A 19,720-nucleotide genomic window follows, 5' to 3' on the forward strand; every position below is an offset into this window, starting at 1 on the left:
CAGAGAACAAGAGGTAAATAAATACAGACAGACAGCTTTTATAACTACAATGTTATACAGGGAAGAAATGGACAACAAACTATTCTATTTATAGGTCCAATTGTTAGTAAATGTGGTACAGGTAGTACAGAGAATACTGGAATAAATGTTGGATGGATAATAAACCATTGTATATACAGGGATTATTAGGATATATATTGTACATATGTTGAAAGTATAGTACAGTATACAGTCTGCTTATATGTCATAAGGTAAGACTGGGGTTTGCCAGATTTGAACTTTTATTTAGAGTAGACCATTGAGAGCAAGCTGTCTTTTTCAAGGATGTCATGGTTACAATACAAATGTAAAATACAAGAAACAGTATTCAGCATTTATTAAAAAAGCAAATATGAACACATGGGCAATATAAGAAACAACGGTAATATAATATGACTCATAATATAACACATTAAGACAACAAAAGCAACATATGCACAAATAGTTAATGTTCAATCGAAACAAACACATTCACACTGCCCTGTATCAGCTAAAAGATCTAAAAATGATTGAGTGCCGATCTCCTTTCAGTGCCAACGACTGACAATCAACTTTCTCATAATGAATACAATGCTAAGTTCTAAAGCCATCCCAGTTCTAAACCTCAGGGCACAATGATAGACTGCATCAAGAGGTTAAGACTAGAGGCAGGGAAGTGCATATCATTTACATCACTATAGTACATAGCAGATCATTTTGCTTTTCTGAAGTAAAATTTATCATTTATCCAGAAACCCATGAATTTATAAAAGGAAACTATTTCAATTGGTATTGTCAGGCTTTGTATAAAGATCATGAACAAGTGAACAAGGTAGAAAAATCATAGTTCTGCAAAAAGAAATGTATGCCCCGCCCCTCATCTTTTTTTCAAATATAGGATAATTTTAGATGTTCAGAATTCAAAAAAAGAAATAAATCCATCTTTAGTTGAATTAGCCACAACATATGAAACTGGTGACCCTAAACCTAACCGACATTTGATAGGGTTATTCTGATTCCTTAGAAATGTGCTCCTACATTTCCTCTTTGTGCTGACTCTTACAGAAGTTATTCAGTTCTTAGGGTCTCCCAGGTGGCCCTGGTTCCTATTTTATGAGAGCTTCAGATCTTTGAATGAATACTCATCTACTGCATTAAATCTTTAGCTTGTAACACTGCTCGTCGTCAGTAGGAAACGTTAGAGGGCAGCAGTGCGCCCTCATCTCTCAGCTCTTAGTGAACTGAGCCCCTGAAAGCCCACGGGTGAAATGTGATGCTTTGCGCCTCAAAACCATCCGCGTCTCTCCACGACCGCTTTACCATCGTTAGTACTGCAGAGCTCAACCACACTTTCCGGTTTGTTCATTCACAGTAAAACTCTCCGACCTCACTGAGCTGCAGCAACCATTTCCACCAAAACTTCTGCTTTTATTTTGAGTACAGCTTGTTGTAGTTTGTGTCACATCCCGGATCGCTCATGTTAACTTGGCGCAGTTGATCGCATTTATCTCTAAGACAGGGAGCCTGCGAGCAACAAACTTCTCAGATTGACACAGAATGGAGAGAAGCTGACGCACCGTTATTTACCGGACCGTTAACTTTCCTCCTCAAGCTTTTCCTCATGCCATTACAGCCTACCTGCTGTGCTAGACCAGGAATATTTACTGAATTATAGTTTTGTAACTGTTTGACCACTGAAGATCTGACAAATCCTGCTTATTGTTTTTTTTTCTTCATTTTGGACACTTTAACCGCGTAATTACGCATGATGCGCAAAGGGATGGCTCCTCTCCGTAGACCAAAAACGGGAGTACAAAATGTTTTTTATGTCTATCTCTCCATCTCAGTTGCTTATTCTTACAATATAGACTTAGAACATCCTTTGGTGTTCCGCGGACCAAATTCTAGTTTTTTTGGCTATTCTGTGCTGGAGCATTATCATGACAACACACGCTGGTGAGTCTCATGTTTTACTGTTCCTGGAAATACTGCTGTTTGCTGCCAATGATGCTTTTGATTAGTACTTTTAAACAAATATTTAAATATGAATCACTGCAGTTCAGTCTGCATCCACACCCAATACAAACAAAACAATAAATGTAATATTCTCTGTTTTTTACTGTAACTTTTTCAGCTTGCAGCAGATTAAAATTTTTCCTGTAATTGCTGTAGACAAATTAGAGATACTGTAAGGTGTTTGGAGGGTGAAAACACTCACTATTTCCAATCCTCTGCCCCCTTTTTATGTCTGCAGGGTAATAGTAGGGGCTCCCAAGGCAAACTCTACCTACAGTAGCTCAGTGCACTCTCCTGGAGCTGTGTATAAGTGTCGAGTTCACAGCAACCCAGAGCGCCGCTGCACAGAGATGGACCTGGGAAGAGGTCAGTCACTGCCTACTGCACCAACACAAGAGCTTTAATGACATACAGCTAACAGTAGCCTCAGGACAACACATGCACCCACGCACAAGATGCAGAAATTAACACTTACCTCACAGGAAAGTTCACAATCTGCTGCTTGAGTTCACCAACACACACACACACACACACACACACACACACACACAGTCTTTTCTTGTCCATGCTCTGCATGAACTCCCCCAAGCATCTGTTTTGTTTTATCAGAATAATAAAGCCTTATACTAGTCTTAATGCAAAAGTTGTTCTTTTAGCACTGAGTCTGGTATATGGAGACACGCACAAGACAACAGGGTTCTGTGTGCAGAGGTCCATAAATATTTTGATACATATGATTTATGCTTCTGCTAATATTTTCCAAGCACGAGAGCCAAAAAAGTAGAGCTTCCACCCCCACGAACCTCACTCTGTTCTTGTGGTCAAGAAAGCCGGGGTGCAGGCATGGCTTTAATATTAACCCCGTGCTCAGTCAATGTGTCACCAAAAAGAAAAAAAAACAGACATTATCAAAACGAGCGTGTGCCGTGCTCAGTGAAGCACATGAGTCAGAAGCTGGACTCTGATGGGCCTCAGGGAACCCAAACACACTGACACAGAGAAACACTCTCAGCTACATGCCATTGTGCTGAACCAATTGTCTTGAGGGAGAAATGGAATAAAACTCAGAGAGGTGAACAACTTATTAAAATAATGTTCTATTATTTTAAGATTTGGTCTCTGAAAAGAAAATAAGAAGGTCCCACATGTATGATTCTTTTTCATTTGCTTTATTTCTCTTATTGTGTAGATTTATGTTACAATACTAATGTACAAGTAAATACACTCCTAGACAAAGTTATTTGTAAAACTGTGCTAAGCTGTATTTATAGTTAACATTTTGTATATGAAGCTCTGTAGAGTGTGGTTATACTGCAAATTGCAGCATAACAAATCTCTCTGTTGCTTTGCCTTCTTTAAAGAAGATAAATTAAACTCTTCTTTAAAGTTTAATTTCCTGTTTCCTGTCTTTATTTAGAATAGATGTGATAACTTCATAGGAGTAGATATAAACATGCTTGCATAAGAAATTGGGGTTCAGAATGCCAAAGATATGTTTGCTGTGATCTAGAAAAGATCTTTCCATTATGTAGTCCTCCCAGCAAAAAGCACTGACAAGTTTATTTTTCAAATGTAAGATGTCCTTCTATGTACATTTCTTGGCCACATTGGTTGAAAAAACATTTTGAGGAGATCCATATCGAAACTGTGTTTATGTTATGTGTTTATGTAGAAGAAAAATATCGGCCCATACACAGTGTTGTTTTCAGACATGAAAAGCTCTAAAATATTACGTTGATATTGGTCTCCACATGGAAAGGTGGCTTTCAGTATTGACCACAGCTGCCGTTCAGATACCCATAAATCATTGTTGTGTCATACTAACCCTAACCCTAACATAACCCTAACCCTAACTACTAAATGTAGACAAAAATTCCATATTTTTAATGTTTTAAGGTGCCAAACTGTCAAGTGAGTAAATACCACTTGCACATTCAGCAGAAATAAAAGAATAAAACCCAGAAAGCTAACAATGGCTGTCAAGTAACAAGTTACTTGCTCCAATACATCCCCTGTACTGATGACTCAACGTCTACAAACTGCTCTCATTGTCTTTCAGGAAACAAGCAGAGAGAGTCGTGTGGGAAGACATGCCAAGGTGACAGAGATGATGAGTGGATGGGGGTCAGCCTGGCTCGCCAGGACCGAGCCAACGGCAAAATATTGGTGAGTCTGAGGGACAAAACACTGCAGTCACTTCTGCAAATTGTTTAATGCGAACCATGTACTCTCGTAAAAGCAGACCTGATTATACCAACATCATTGTAACAAATGTCTTACCATGAACCACACAGTTAAACCACAGCTGGTCTCAACATTACAGCCCTCCCTGTCCTTCATGTCTGTGTTACATGCTTACATTCTGGTTGAAGTAGGCTTTCTATTGCACAAGTAAAAACAGAAATGATTTTGAATGATTCTTTTTTGCATAGTCAGAGTTGGAGTAACAACTAAAATGAGACAGATTTGGAAACTGCTGTGTGGTTACATAATAATACTGTGACATTTACCTCGTGTCTGCAGCTGGAAGACTCAGTGGAACAGGGTTTGTCAAAAGTAGATTGTTGTTTATGAAAAATGAGAGAAGGATTGAGAGAACTCAGAACTAGCGGTGCTCACCTGGATGTTTGCATAGAGAACACAGGGCATCTGGCTGAGTTTGTTTAGGCTTCAGCCCCTCTGCGGTGGTCCTATCCAAGGGCAGCCTTTCATTAAACGTTAACCTCTGCCTGCTGCAGGTTACTAGCCGGCTTGCGGGATAGTCTAAAGGCATGTGGTGCACTCTTAAAAGCTTTGTCAGCCACACAGATATATACCTAAAACGCTCATGACAGGCGTGAATGTGCAAGAGTACCTGTTGCTGATTGACCTTCTCTGGAAGTTAGAAAAATCACAAGAATTCCTGTCTCTATGGATGTTCAGATAACTTTTTGGCCTATTAAACCTCTGTTCCTCTCAATATGTTTGTCTTTGGTCCATTTTTTATATCCTCCCGGAATGTATTGGCATGATTATCAAACCATTATCCTTGGCTTTACTCGTCAGCCCATCAAAATCTGAGGACTTCTTGGAGTTGTCAGCCTTGGGGAATTTGAGCGAGGGGGTTGTATAACGACAAGCTTTTAGCTGCAGACTCTTTGTCCATCCAGACAGGAATACGATAAAAGAAAGGTGGTGACTTTTTTTGAGAGCCGCGTGTTGCTGTGCTCTCCAAAGCACTGATGCCTTTTTCTTTTTTTTCTTTTTTTTATCTCATCTGAATGGACTCACGTTTCTTTGCAACAGAGGGGAAACGGCTGCTTGGCAGATGTGTACAGTGGTGATTTCATCTGTACTTTCAGCGAAGGCCTTGTTTGTGACCAGTGGGCTCTTTAGCTGAACAGAAACATGACAACAGCGCAGACTCCAACCATAAAAACCTCCTTCGCTGCTTAGACAGAACTTGTCAGCTGTTGCAAGAGCTCCTTTTATCCTTTTTTAATGTTTCGTCAGCTGATTGATCTTTTTGTCTTTTTGACTTTTTTAAGAATCTGCTCCCACTCAAGAGGGAGGGAGAATTCATGCTGGTATTGCTACTACTGTTAGCCAAACTTTGCTTTTGAACACAAGTGTTTCTCAACTAGTGTCTCGCTTCCAGACAGTCATCTGACGCTCTGTTTGTGTACACAATGTGCCGAGCTCTTACATTCATTTAGATTGGCTCTTAGTTTGTGTGTGTGTTGGGGGGGGGGGGGGGAGTGGGGAGGGTGGACTGGGGAAATTAACTGAACTTTGTCTTTTGAGATGTACCCAGAACCATCCCCAGAGCAATACCAGCCCCACCACCACCACCCCCTGGGGTACTAGGGTATTAAATTATTACCATGGTTACACATTTATGATTTGTGCAGTGTTTCTGAAATCTGCTCTATATTTCCCTGTTCACTTACTGATCTGTGGAATGGAAAAATATTGTTTTGAGTGTTCCTCACTGTCAGTTTTAGAAATGTACTCCCTGTTTTACCAGCAACATAATAAAATAGTGGTTTGTTTTTTATCTTTTGATCTATGTCTCCCTTATGGTTGCTAAATCTCGTGTCCTGTGTGAACTTTCAGCTTCTCCAGTTGCCTGTAAAGCCTTGAAGAGCTGTTTTGAAATGTTAAAAACACAAACTTAACTTGCAAATATTGTGATGACTCTCTTCTCACTGCAGTACTTAGTGATGTTTGGGAAATTGCAGATCTCAAGCCGCATTTGAGAAATTCACACCGCAGACCATAGCTGTTATGGTCAGGGAGGGTTAGGGGTGGGCTTTAATTCCCCCTCTTATCGATGATGGTTTGACAACCATATTAACGTGCTGATTCCAGGCCAGTGGGACAGGGGCTCAAACAACCGTGGACGAAGGATGCCTGCAATCTGAAGTGACTGAATCTGTCCACGGCTTTTCTTGCAGGCCTGTGCTCACCGCTGGAAAAACGTCTACTACAACTCAGAGCATATCCTTCCACACGGATACTGCTCCATCATCTCTCCAACTCTGCAGGGCCAGACGAAGCCGCTCATCCCTTGTTATGAAGGTACAGTAGAGGCACCATGGTGAATGAGCACAGGGCAAACTTAATTTAACCCCTGCCCTCTATTTAACCCGTATTAACCGAATATTTAACCTACACACACTAGCAAATATGCAGTATAAAGGTTGAGAGGGCTTCTTGGCTCAGTCCAGAGACTCCCAACCTTTTTTTGGCACATCACCCAAAAAGTGTTATGGCTTTAAGAGGTGTTTTTGTTAACACGTACAGTCCAAGCATACAGTCTGTGTTATTTAGAGAACTTTAGAGGTGCTATTAGCATGATTTTGTTTTCTTTTAACAGACCCAGGCTAACTGTCTCCATGCTATAGCTTCACATTTATCATACAGACATAATATTGTGAACCTGAATTTTTTTTTTTTGTTTTTATATCCTTAATCATTTTGTGAACCCTCAGAGTTCACAAAATGACTCTTCACCCTCTTCTGTGGTTACATTTTGTCACGCCACGTGATTTTTGCACCATCAGTCACGGAGACCCACAACTGCTCCTGGCTTCCTAGTTGGTGTTCTGGCACTGACGATAAGTAGCAGGGGAGCCTTGAAGTGTGATCTGTCTTTTTCAGTCCAACACAAGTACTTTTGACAAGAGCCCGTACTTACTATTTTGAAGGACTCAGGCGTTTGTTATTCTAAAGGTTAAATATGTAACGCACTGTGCATTTGGCCAATGGGGAAAGAGCTTTTGTATTCCCTTTCCACCTTTCAGCAAAGGAATAGATTTTCAAAAAGGTGTAATTATGAGAGCAGCTGATTTCGCAACACAGATTTTGGTGTGATTTTTCAAAAATTAGAAGAAAAGCTGCTCACAAGGCAGAGAAGTTGTTTGGTTCTGTTAATGAATGTAGTAAATCAAATCCAGTCATACTGCAGGTAGTTTTCCTTTGTACACCCTTTACGGCACTAAAAATCAAATTCCATTTTGAATAATGTACTGTATAACATTTCAAGCTGACTCATGCAAATGTGTGTGTTTTGATATGTGACTCAGAGCCATTTATCAAAGGCTGTTTTACACCTTAATTGTGCTCCCAGGTCAGGATTTCACTTCCTTCCGCAGCTCTTGTTGCCAGCGGTTGTGGAGAAGCCAGACTTGACTTTGCATTGGACCGTATTTACAGTGCATTTTGCGCCGATCCAAACTCAATATTTTTGTAACTTGAGAGCACTGTGTCCCCCCTCAAAGTAAGAGGTTGAATGTAGTGTTTGCGCCCCCTTTTTCTCAGTCTGCTTTCTGCCCCCAGATTCCTCTTGGATGGGACTGGGACTTTGACTAGCTCCATATGGAATGCAGGAAAAACTCCAGTAAATGCTGGCTCAAGCACATAGTGAAATCATTTGTGGTTTGTTTTTTCTTACAGACTATAAGCAGAAGTATGGGGAAGAGCATGGCTCGTGCCAAGCCGGGATTGCGGGAGTTTTTACGGAGGTCAGTAACGGTGCTTGTTCGTCCATGTAATACTCTGTTTCTGTTCGTTTAGTCTGTGATAGCAGTTTGTTGTCATCCAAAAATTGTTGTCTTGATGCTCAAACAACTTCGCAACAGCATCTTCAGCCAGACATCCGTCAGTTCACTGTTTGGTAAACTGAGCCGTTGAATCACTTCTTCACCACATCTCATTGTAAAAAAATGTGTTCTTTCAGTTGTCATGTTGCTTAGTAAAGACATTATTAGTCATTCTTTGTTCTTGCCTATTTTTTCTCGGACGACTGATTATCTCAGTTGAAAGCATGATTACGGTTAACACTACCACATGTCTAATTTCTCAAATAACCTTTCTTTTTAACTTTTTGTTGACTTTAACTCTCCGGGATTCTGAGGATAGTTAGCAGAAGCTTTCATTTAAGGAGTCATGGGGGATTTTCCCTTCCAAGTTTTTTAAGATGCCAAATGATGCGGAAAATCTAAATTCTACAGTAAGATATAAATGAGTATTTGTATCGAAGCAACGAGCTCTCTGCCGACTCCTGATAACTGTAAGCTTATGTTTCCATAGGCAGATAGGAAAGCCTGCACCAGCCTCACTTGACCTCTGGTGTGGTTCCACGAGATAAAGCATGAAAGAAAACACAAGTTTCCCTTTTTTTCTATGTAAAGATGCTGTATTCACAGATGACATAATTCCTGGTTGCACAATACTTTTTTGTAGCTTACAAAGCCCTTTTGACTCTCACATGTAATTGTCGGTAAGCAGTCAGAAGTGGTGAGAGGGGGGTCAAATAGATTTAACTTTTAAATGCATTTTTGTGAAAATATAGTTTGACAAAATATGTGCATATGAGGAATAACTTACACATTTAAAAGTGACCCGTTTAGACATTTGTTTTCTATACATTAGCAATATAATTCTTTCCTGATGTTGCCCACCAGCAGCATGTTCAGCAAAGGTCCTTTTCAAGTCTCAAATTACAGTCACGCTCAATTTGGGACATACAGTAAGGTACAGTAGACTGTAAAGTAGCTTAAAGTGTGTCCTCAGAACACAGCTCTGCCCTTAGGTAGTTTCATTCTAGATTTGGCGAGAAAACATTGTGATGGAAAGAGAATTTTCTCTTTATTTCTACTAAATAACATTTTCTGGCTTTCTAGTTGCAGGAAAGACTCAGAAGCACACTCAGTAACAAACACAGAGCATGCTTAAGTGGTCACACATGCGGCTTTGGTTTTAAAATAAGGCTGTCCTTTACTAAAATGGGATTTCACATGATCTGCCCACTAACTTGTTAAATATGTCACTACAAATTCTTTGATGTAAATGTTTCCACACAGTGTCAAAGAGCCTTTGAAAAATCTTGCTCATGGTTGTCATAAACACTCAGGCTTATAGCAGTGTGTGACATCATGTGTAGTTTCATAATTTTATTACGTAAAAAAACCCATCATTTTACAAATTCAAAAATACAATGAAAAGAAAGGCTCGGGGGAGGAGCTTTCCAGTGGACCCTCACCAAATTTTCTCCTCATCATGTGAAACCTATGATGATAAAAAAAAACTCCACCAACACAAGCTGAGATTTTAAACAATAAACCCACTGTTACAAAACCAAAGGGAAATCATCAAATGCTCCTTTTTCAAGATCTCAGTGTTGATCTGTTAAAAACATTTGAACGACCCCCCCTCTGAAAGAATGTGAGGAATTTAAAGAAAAGATGTCCAACGGTTAAACCTTATCCTTGTCTGAACCAGGGGTCCATATGCCTGATGGTGCCCAGATGTTTGCCACCACAGCACAGGAAATATTACTCTATGAGGTGTTCATTGTGTTGTTCAGTGTTTTTGTATGTATGCAGGAAGTGAAGATTATTTGAGTTAAATCCGGTGTGAAACTGAGGACATAGATGATGAGAAAGATTACAAAGGTTATTTGGGGAGTTTCTGTTTCGACTACACACATGTGTAGTCGAAACAGAACATTAAGTGTGTTGCTCTGCCCCCTGTAATAGCTGTGGAGCATCACAACAAAAAGCTGTGAACAACTCATTTTACAGCTGTCAATTTCGCTTAGGCTCTGGATTCCTCATCACATCAAAGAAGGCGACTTCAGCTGGCAGGCCATCTGGCTGTGTGGTTAACAGCAGATAGCACACAACAGGCTGTGGCCTTTGGTTAACCAGACATTCAGCCAGCAGCTCTGTTTTTTTCCTTTTTTTCCCCTCAGCAGACTATGGCAGTGCACATAGAAGGTGAATCGCAATCCCAGTTGTATGAATTATCTGAGTAAGTGTTGGGGTTTCATTTTCAGGAGCTGGTGGTGATGGGGGCACCTGGGTCATATTACTGGACTGGGACAATCAAGGTGTACAACTTGACTTCTGACACCTTCTACAGCCCAAACAAAGAAGACGTTGACTCCCACAGATACAGCTACCTTGGTGAGAGCCTGTTAATGAGTGTCATTGTGCCAAGTTATAATGTCAAACACAAAAAGGGTGTTGTGACTGACCTTATTTGCGTCTCCAGGCTATGCTGTGACTGCTGGACACTTCTCTGCTCCTAATGTGATAGACATAGCTGCAGGGGCGCCTCAGCACAGCGGCAGTGGAAAAGTAAGGACATCACTTGATCTTTTGTCTTATTGCCAGCTGTGGAACTGAAGGCCTCTGTGTTGCTTGCTACAGTGATTTTGTTTTTCTTCTGTGCAGGTTTACATTTTCAAAATTGATGGTGCATCTTTGGTGAAGAGTTTTCAAGCCTCAGGGAAAATGGTATGACCTGGGATGCGGTCACTGGCAATCCTGTTTGTGATCATCACACAGAGCATATTTTACATATAAGGCTATATTTATACTATAGTCCTTCATCAAACACGATACAACTGCATTTTTAATCTGTCTCAGGGATCATGTAGTTGATTTTGCGCAGTGTTGCAGACATGGTACTCTAATTGCTTTGTTGTGAAGTGCACTGTTTATGTCTGCGTTAAGTGTTTGGACAGCAATAGTGATTCACAGAAGAGACTAAAGCCAAGAAGGTAGCTAATGCTTTCCATTCAGCGTAAATAAAAGGAAGTCAGGGCAGCTTTAAGATATCAGTTGAGTAAATATTCCTTTGATATTGGTATAGATATATATATATAGGAAAATAAATCCAATCTGAGCATGAATATGAAGTATGAACTGAAAGAAGTGTATGTGATCTGACCCAATACTCTGTGGCTCGGCTTGGTTCCAGATGGGCTCTTACTTTGGCTCCTCATTGTGTGCAGTTGATCTGAACCAGGACGGCCTGTCGGACCTGCTGGTGGGGGCACCCATGCACAGCCAGCTCCGGGATGAGGGCCAGGTGACTGTGTACCTCAGCAAAGGCAATGTGAGTGGAGATCTGTGGGCCTGTGGGAACTTGATACTGTAACCTGCAGATTTACTGCTCTATATGGCACAGTCTCTCTCTCTATGAAGTTATTAATCTCTCTGCAGTGTTGATTTTAGATTTGCTTGAGTTTATTTCTGACCATATTAATTATGATGTGATCAAAATGAAATAGTGGGGAATAATGTGATTTAGCAGTGAGATTATTGAACCTACCAAGATTAAAGTTTCCGTATGTAACCCTAACCCTTATATTTATGAGTTATTGAGAGGGTCAGCTACTGTAATATCAGTTTGGTTGTTAAATTTGGGGGTTAAAAACTAACTGCAAGTGTATAAGCTGCAATTTCTGCAGTAACTTCACTGCAGTAGTATAGGTTTTTTTTTTTAATTCCCAGCTCAGTGTATAAACTATTATCTGCCTGCTGCTGTTTTTAGGGTGTGATGGAGGAGGTTGCTGTTCTGACCGGCGACAATGCTTACAATGCACACTTCGGAGAGAGCATTGCCTCAATTGGAGACATAGATGACGACGGTTATCAAGGTCAGTGCAAAGTAATAACATATTATAAACATCATGACAAGTCATCTTGACTTCATAAATTAGTTTTTATATGATGACAATAAATCACTCACTTCTGTTCTGGAATTTTTTTTCACACACTCATCAGCAGATAAGGTTTGCTGAGTTGTCTTGGAGCTGTAATTGTTAAAACGTTCCTGAGCACTTTTAGTAGGTTCATGATGGCTTTTATATATTTTTGTATGTTTTTTTTTTATATTTCTAATTAATACCGTATTTTATAATTTGTTTGTTCCTTCACGTTTTAGCCCTTTAACCATAAATCACCTGTATTGTACTTTGATGCTGAAGCCCCTCTGTCTTTAATTTATTTCACTATGTACTGTAGCACCTTAAAACTTGCTTGAGATAGAGTACATAATCCATCACAGAGGATAATCATTTTGCAGTAATACAGTTATACAAAGGAGTTTTGGAAAAATTCTCACAGTGGTTCAGCATGAGAAAAACATTGCATTTACCAGCTGGGTTGTGTAAAGTCAAACCCCGAGGACAGTGAACAAACATGGACATAGTAAAAAAAAACAAATGCCAGAGTGTCCTTGAATGCACCAACAAGGAGAGATTTCAAAATTCTGAAAAACTCAGGGCATGTGAACTGTTGGTAAAACACTGAGCCATTGGTGAGAGGTCAGAACAAAGCTGGGGGTTGTGTTTTATGTGTAGATTTATAATTTCCCTCCAGTGGTTCATGAATCTATAATTCAGGGAAATGGCAACCACTTTGTCATTGTATCCAGTGCAATTAGGGTGACATTGTCCTGTAGTTAGGCAACAAAGCTATTTCCTTTGTCAAGTAATAAAGTCACACAGTATATATTCTTCACATCAGCCCACAAGCAAATGTTAGCTGGTTGCTTGGTAGGTGCAAAAAACCCCATCATTTCCACAGACATTTTGTTTTTATTACCCTGCTGCAAGGGGTATCTGTAGAAAATATTGCCCTCTTTCACCCTTGTGTGCACAGAGTCATCCAGACACAAACCAACTTATCCACACACAGAGACGTACGTTTACGCTGCCTGTTTTCCTGGCACTCACTTGGCTTGGCTCTAAAGGACTCAACTTGGCGTTCATCTCACACTTGAGGCTGGGAGCTGCTGCCCGGTTTCATCTCTGTGTGAGATACGCCTGGAGGCCTGCAGCCCTGCAGCCTGGCACAGTGTCTGTGTGGAGAGAGATGGCAGCTGGGAATTATAACTCATCTTATAACTCGTCACCCTCGAAGTGTCGAAAGAGCCAGACTTACTCACTGACTGACAGCCTCTACTATGTACAATTTAACAGCTACCATTTAATTTGAGAGAACTTTAGAAATCAGAATACACATTTGGTTTCACTAAAATTAAATGACTCATATGACTCTGCCTCTGTATAATGACTTAATTGTGGTATGATATTTAATAAGAACATTCTTTGACAATTTCTGCTTCGATATGCTACACTACATGGTATGGAAGTGTTTTAGTTTATAAAAAGAAAGTTTATATGTGGATCCTTCTGTGGAAATTGGGATAAGGGAACGCTGTTTCAGTGCTCTTGCCAGCACTTTACAGTCTTGTTTCCACTCTCTCAGAGGTTGCACAAGTTTTTATGGCCACTAACAACACTTAATTGTCTATTAAGAGTCTTACTGTAACAGCTTGTTTCCCAGCCACTGGCCAGCAGTAAGTAAACACAGGGTTAATGAAAGCTTTAGGGCACATTCACAAACACATGCAGTCTGTACTCATTCATTTTTATGCTGTGTTTTCACTGAAACAAGTTTTTGTCCTCTATCTCCTCTGTCCTTTATCTTCAGATGTAGCCATAGGGGCATCTAAAGAGGATGAATATGGAGGTGCTGTTTATATCTACCATGGGGATGCCACAGGAATCATCAAAAAATACTCCATGGTAAGAACACTTCATATTGCCAGATAACATGCCATTTTTGTTGTTCTTACTGTTAAATGAATATAATGATGCAATCTTCTTTCTATTATTTCAGGATTCTATTTTATCTGTGGATTGACCAATGTTTGTTATATTTGATGAAAACGATGTGGTCACTTTGTATTGTGTTGTAGTAACTATTGTGGTAGCTGATTAATGTGTGAAAGAAACACAGAGTGGCCTTGGGAATAAATGTTAGACCCACAAGCTGAATGAGGCACACACTGAAGTAGCTCCTTGTGGATTTGTTCTTTAAATGACGGCATAAAAAGCATTTTATTGTTGCCATTATGGGGCTGTCAACTGAATTCACTGTATGTTACATTAAAGGAATAGTTGACATTTTGGGAAATGCACTCATTTGCTTTCTTACTAAGAGTTAGATGAGAAGGTCAACAACAGTCACACATCTGTACATTAATTAGGAAGCTAGAGGCAGGAAGTGATCAACTTAGCTTAGCTTAAAGACTGGAAGCATGTGAAAACAACTAGTCCAGACCAAAAGTATACCTACCAACACATTGTAAGCTGACTAATTAGCATGTCATATCTGTTACAAAAACAGAATTTAAAAATCACAAGCTTTGGTGTGAAGATTTACATATGGTAATGTCTTAGCGATCAGTTGTCTAGCAATTAATAACAAGAAATACTATATTTAAAAACCTTGGACAGAGCCAGGTTAACAGTTTTTCGCTGCTTTAAGTTTTTATGCTAAGATAAGCTAACTACCTCTTGCTTCAGCTCCATAGCTAACACACGGTATGAAGCAAGAAAGCTAATTTGTGTATTTTGACATTTGACCATGGGGAAAAAATAATAATATAATTAAAAACAATATGAATCATCAGTCCTAATGAAGGTAAAATATTTGATGGTCCCTTTACACTTTATAGTCAGTAAAAGCACACATCAGGTATCTATAATAATAAAAAAAACCCACACAAGGCAAAAACAAACCACAATGTTCTCTTTTCCATGTTGGCTCACATGTGTTATTTAAAGGCTGGTATCATCTGTTACAGAAACTATCTGGGCGTAGCATACACCCTGGTCTACAGATGTTTGGCCAGTCCATCTCTGGCAATGTGGACATGGATGGCAATGGATATACAGGTAGGGTCATACCAGAGTGGATGGAGGCATAAAAGATTTTCCGAACCACATAACAGGAAAATGGTATAAAAACATCAAATAGGAAAATAGGGGAAAACTATTGAGTTCTTTACTCTCATGGTTTTTGACTCATTCTCAAGCAACAGCAGCGCTAAACACTCGTGATAGAGGCATCTTGTTTACTGCATTCCACAGTGGACATTCAGACTAAGCCAGCATGTATGACAGTTATGCAGTTGTGCATTGTTTTGTATTTGCAGGTGTAAAGAGTGATGCCAGGCACAGTTAAGGTTCTTTCTGCTGATGCTGAATCAATATCCATTAATATAAAGCTTTTTAATCATGTGCATGTTTTTGTTGCAGATATCACTATTGGAGCTTTCATGTCAGATAGTGTGGTGCTGCTGAGGTGAGTAACTGACACTTTGAGAGGCAAAGAAGCATTTGTTTCTACTCCCAGAGTCGTTTTAATGTCCAGTCTCTCCAATGCTGTGTTCCTGTGTGGGTTGATGTGGTTGTAGATCCCGACCTGTCATTACCGTGGATGTCTCTATCTTCCTGCCTGTCTCCATCAACATATCTGTGCCTCAGTGCCACGAGGGCCACCAGAACCTAAACTGCTTCAACGTCACTGTCTGCATGCGCTTCCGTGGAAGACAGTTGCCTGGACAAATAGGTGAGGACAAATCCTGACAAGTGAAGCCTTATATAAGTCATCCATCCGATATTAAAGTGTCATTAAAGCTATCTGAAGTTGCAAAAGCATCAATGAGTTTCATGCACTAGCTTAATAGATGGAGAGATAAAAACAGGAAAAAAAACATGTCTGCTGATGAGTTACTACATCTTGATGCAGAATACTTGAATCTTTGTGAGAGAGTTTTTGTGGCTTATGAGCGCAATATTTTGTTACAGTTTAAGAGTTTTTGCAGAGTATGTCTCAAAGTGGGCTTTTGTTCTTACACAGAGCACATGATGAAAGATGAAATCATGTAGCCAAAAATCTCAGTTTCCATTTACCATTGGTATTGCTCAACGACAAAGTGAAATTCTTACTTCTTGACCTTTTAATGAACTTTTTGAATTAGGGAAATCTGTAAACATGATCATTCTGAGTATTCCTCCACAAATTTGTAGACAGACAAGTGCGGCTAGCCTTTGGCCTGTGGCTGACTGTCAATGTGCATAGCGGATGATTTACCCTTCAGACTTTGCTAACTGACTCTTGGGTGCTGAGGTGTAGTCCTGTTCTAGTATTTGGGTGTGGTCACTCCCTGCTCCCCAGGAGAGCAGGAGCACTGTCGTTACGTAATGAGTACGTCCTGGCTCTTAGGAATAAAGCCTCTCTGTTTAACCCGTCTGGCGAACGTGATGGAAAGTGCAGCACCATGTGTTTGGTGACTCCCATAATGAAACCTTCCTTTGCCTCCACTGGGGTGAGCTCATGGCGTTTCTTCTGTTGGACGGAAGAAACAGTAGGCTTTGGTACGACTGGGGTGTGTTTGCCACCCCTCCCACTGTTTTACCAGTATGACACCCTCTTGAAGCAATTACTACAAACTGAGGCTGATTCATTCAGAGGACTGGATTTTAAATAGCCAGAGGCCCTTACATGGCTTACTCGGAAACATCAGTAACGTTTGACTTCACGGTTATGATTTCTCAATTCAAAATAAGTTTAAAGTTGTACAGTGTGTCTACATCACCAAAGCCAGGGGTGGAACCAGAACCAGCAGGAATGTTGTTATTGCAATGTTTTCTTTCACATTAATACTAGTTCTGCTCCACCAGATGGAAAATTAATTTCCTTTCTTTGTTAATTCTTGTCTGTTCACCTTAAGCTGTCTGCAGAAAAAGTAATCATTTCAGCGTGAGAACATCAAAATTGCATAGCTCCATTTTACTTATTTTGGATAAAGGTTTGGTGAATATTTGATCTGAATTCTTGATCTAGTCTCATATTATAATGAACTGTATGAAATATGATTGTTCAAAGGCAATGACGAATCAAAATTGATCACTGTAGCACACATGTAGGCAAATGACCTTAAATTTACAGTAATTAGAGACGTTTTCTTCTTTCCACAACATGAAACAAAGAACTTTTGTTATGTCAGATGATTTCACCAATTAAGCATCCTCCATCTGACAGCAATGAATGATCATTTATTTTTTGCATGTTTTACCAGAAAACCAAACCCTGCATACTTAAAGAGTTTCTCAAGATTATCTTTGCTGAAAAAACCGTCACTGTCAGTTGATGTTATGTGTAACAGTGTTTCTTTCTCCGCTCAGAGCTGCTGTATAACCTGACGGCTGATGTGGATAAGAGACAAAAGAGCCAGCCTTCCCGGGTTTACTTCACTCAGAGCGGATCTCAGATCAGCCAGATGAGCCAGCAGGTCAGCTTGGACATCAACAGGGAAGAGTGCCAGCGCTACACTGCCTACGTTAAGGTACGTTTGGCTAGTCTGGTCTTTCTGCTGGCAATGTTTGTAATGGTTTGTCCATGTGCTGCTCGTGTCCTCAGTTGTTCCCTGAGTTGCTTTCACATGACCTCAAGCGCTCTAACCCTGCAGTGTTGATGTGTGATATGAATTATTTGCTTATGTGGTCTGACTTCCTTTTTAATTTGTTTGTGTAGTTTTTCGTTGGAGCATTTGAGTCCACAATTTTCCAGCTGAAATGTTTAGACAGCTCAAAACAAGAGCAATATTAAAAAGTGAAGAAGAGGGTATGAACCATCACAGATGAGTGGTGTTAAGAGCACTGCCTGCTATAGCTTAGGGCTACAGCTCAACAGGCATCTGCTGGGAAGCTATTTGTGTCACCCTGCTGGGTTAGATTAAAGGTAACAGTCAGGCGCTTGATGGTTCGTGAAACCATGCTTTACTGGGAGTATGTGTTACCAGCCTCAAGTGTGCATCTGCAGAAATTGACAGAAACAGGAAACAGAGTCTCCTTTGTCATCACATAGTCCCTCTATTGTGTTGCTTGGTGATTTAGCCGTGTAGCGACACAGGGTCCTCGTCCTGAGGGCACCATCCATGTTTCACCTCCTCTAATGCGGAGGCCCACTGCAGGCCTGTAAATTTCACTGGCATTTTTAACTGAGTACTCCAGGCGCTTTCACTGTGGGAGGCTGAGCTACTGACTGAAGGGGGCTGTCATTACCATGCCTGCCTCTCTTCCTTCAACCATTCAGACTATAATGAGCATATATCACACAGTGCAGTTGTAGCAATAAGCTCCTTTATTCATAATGACATACACATCACAGTTATCAAGGTTTATTCAGTGACGTCTGGCATGTGTTTATCCAGTGCTCCTCAGTAAACCTGGTGAGTTTTGCAGAGCTCAACTTATGGGAGAACCTAACAATTAAAATTTAATTTTCACTATTTTGCGTCAAAGTTTCCTCACACAGGACATTAACAGGAGGGTAAGTCAAGTAAAGTAGTGTTTCTGCCCAAAGTAAAGCTGACATTTCAACACTTGAAGCAAACATCTTAAGGATTGTGGGTGGGCAAATGAATTATGACTGTCATAGCTCCTTGCTGCCACATATCTGTGGCATCTGTCTAGCTGCAAGATAAACACTCTTATACTTTTAAGTGCCATTCATCAGCACAGATGTTACATTAAAGACAAGCAGTATTTTGCTGTTCTTTCAGTCTGTTGAGGCACTAATGTTGCTGGTTGAAATTACACTTTGATGTCGTTAAGGGAGTAGTTCATCATTTTGGGAAATACACTGTAAAACACCTCATTGTGGACTCCAGGAAGTCATTGCTCCATGCCAAGAAATAATCCTGTATATAGCACCCTGTAAAATCACCATTTAAACTCTGGTATACTTGAACGCATTTAATAAACCAGATATAACGTATTCATTATTGAACTTTAGAGGAGCTGGCTGGTGGATTTATTTTTTATCTTCAGAGAGAACCTAAGCTAGGTCTATCCCCCTGTCTTTATGTTAAGTTAAGCCAACCAGATCCTGGACCCAGCGCTACATTCAACAGACAGATATAAGAGTATAGACCTCTTGTAATTCTTGGAAAGAAAGTGAATACCTATATTTCCCAAAATGTTGAACTATTCCTTTAATGCTCAGTAAATGTTTCAGTTTACTATAAAGCAGAGTGATTTTATGTGTATAACATTACATCTTTTGCCTGTAAATGTATTAGATTTAGCTTGACTTTGGTGTGCAGCATGTTTGCCACTGTAGCTGTTAAATTCCAAAGTTCGTTGTGTGCATTTTTATTCTGTTGCTATATGAGGTCACAAAATCCACCTGCTCAGTAACAAAGACCTGACGTTGAGATTCCCACATGACCAAATTCTGAAAAGCTACAAAGGACATCAAGATGTTGTGTCCAAATTGCAACCTTACCAGACTGTCTACAACCTCAATGACCTTAGATATGTATGGCCTAGGAAAAGTAAAGGGGACAAAGATTACGACCTAGCATGATAACTGTCTATTCATACTAAACTTTACAAAAGAGCAAAAGAATCACCATAATCAGAGATGATCTGGCTCCACACTCCAAGGAGGGTCTAGTCTGCTTGACCAATCGCATCATTTATCTTCCTTATGTGTCTGCCCACATGAGTCAGTCCCATTCCCCAGAAGAGGTATGGTAATGGAAACCAGCT

The 19,720-nt window shown here is 40.1% G+C and overlaps 1 protein-coding gene across 1 annotated transcript in view; it reads left to right on the plus strand.

The window, feature by feature from the left end:
- The first annotated feature begins 1,526 nt into the window (after window positions 1–1,526).
- The window catches only part of itga9 (integrin, alpha 9), a 47,824-nt gene continuing 29,630 nt past the window's right edge, over window positions 1,527–19,720 (plus strand). The window contains exons 1-15 of the mRNA XM_053332592.1: window positions 1,527–1,974; window positions 2,273–2,400; window positions 4,094–4,200; window positions 6,471–6,594; window positions 7,972–8,039; window positions 10,355–10,484; window positions 10,573–10,658; window positions 10,755–10,817; window positions 11,284–11,421; window positions 11,860–11,965; window positions 13,806–13,900; window positions 14,965–15,055; window positions 15,419–15,464; window positions 15,577–15,731; window positions 17,351–17,511. Coding sequence (XP_053188567.1) covers window positions 1,784–1,974; window positions 2,273–2,400; window positions 4,094–4,200; window positions 6,471–6,594; window positions 7,972–8,039; window positions 10,355–10,484; window positions 10,573–10,658; window positions 10,755–10,817; window positions 11,284–11,421; window positions 11,860–11,965; window positions 13,806–13,900; window positions 14,965–15,055; window positions 15,419–15,464; window positions 15,577–15,731; window positions 17,351–17,511 — 1,689 coding nt within the window. The 5' untranslated portion in view covers window positions 1,527–1,783. The remainder of the gene's footprint in view (window positions 1,975–2,272; window positions 2,401–4,093; window positions 4,201–6,470; window positions 6,595–7,971; window positions 8,040–10,354; window positions 10,485–10,572; window positions 10,659–10,754; window positions 10,818–11,283; window positions 11,422–11,859; window positions 11,966–13,805; window positions 13,901–14,964; window positions 15,056–15,418; window positions 15,465–15,576; window positions 15,732–17,350; window positions 17,512–19,720) is intronic.

The sequence above is a fragment of the Scomber japonicus genome, chromosome 14 (assembly GCF_027409825.1).
Source record: "Scomber japonicus isolate fScoJap1 chromosome 14, fScoJap1.pri, whole genome shotgun sequence".
Lineage (NCBI taxonomy): Eukaryota > Metazoa > Chordata > Actinopteri > Scombriformes > Scombridae > Scomber > Scomber japonicus.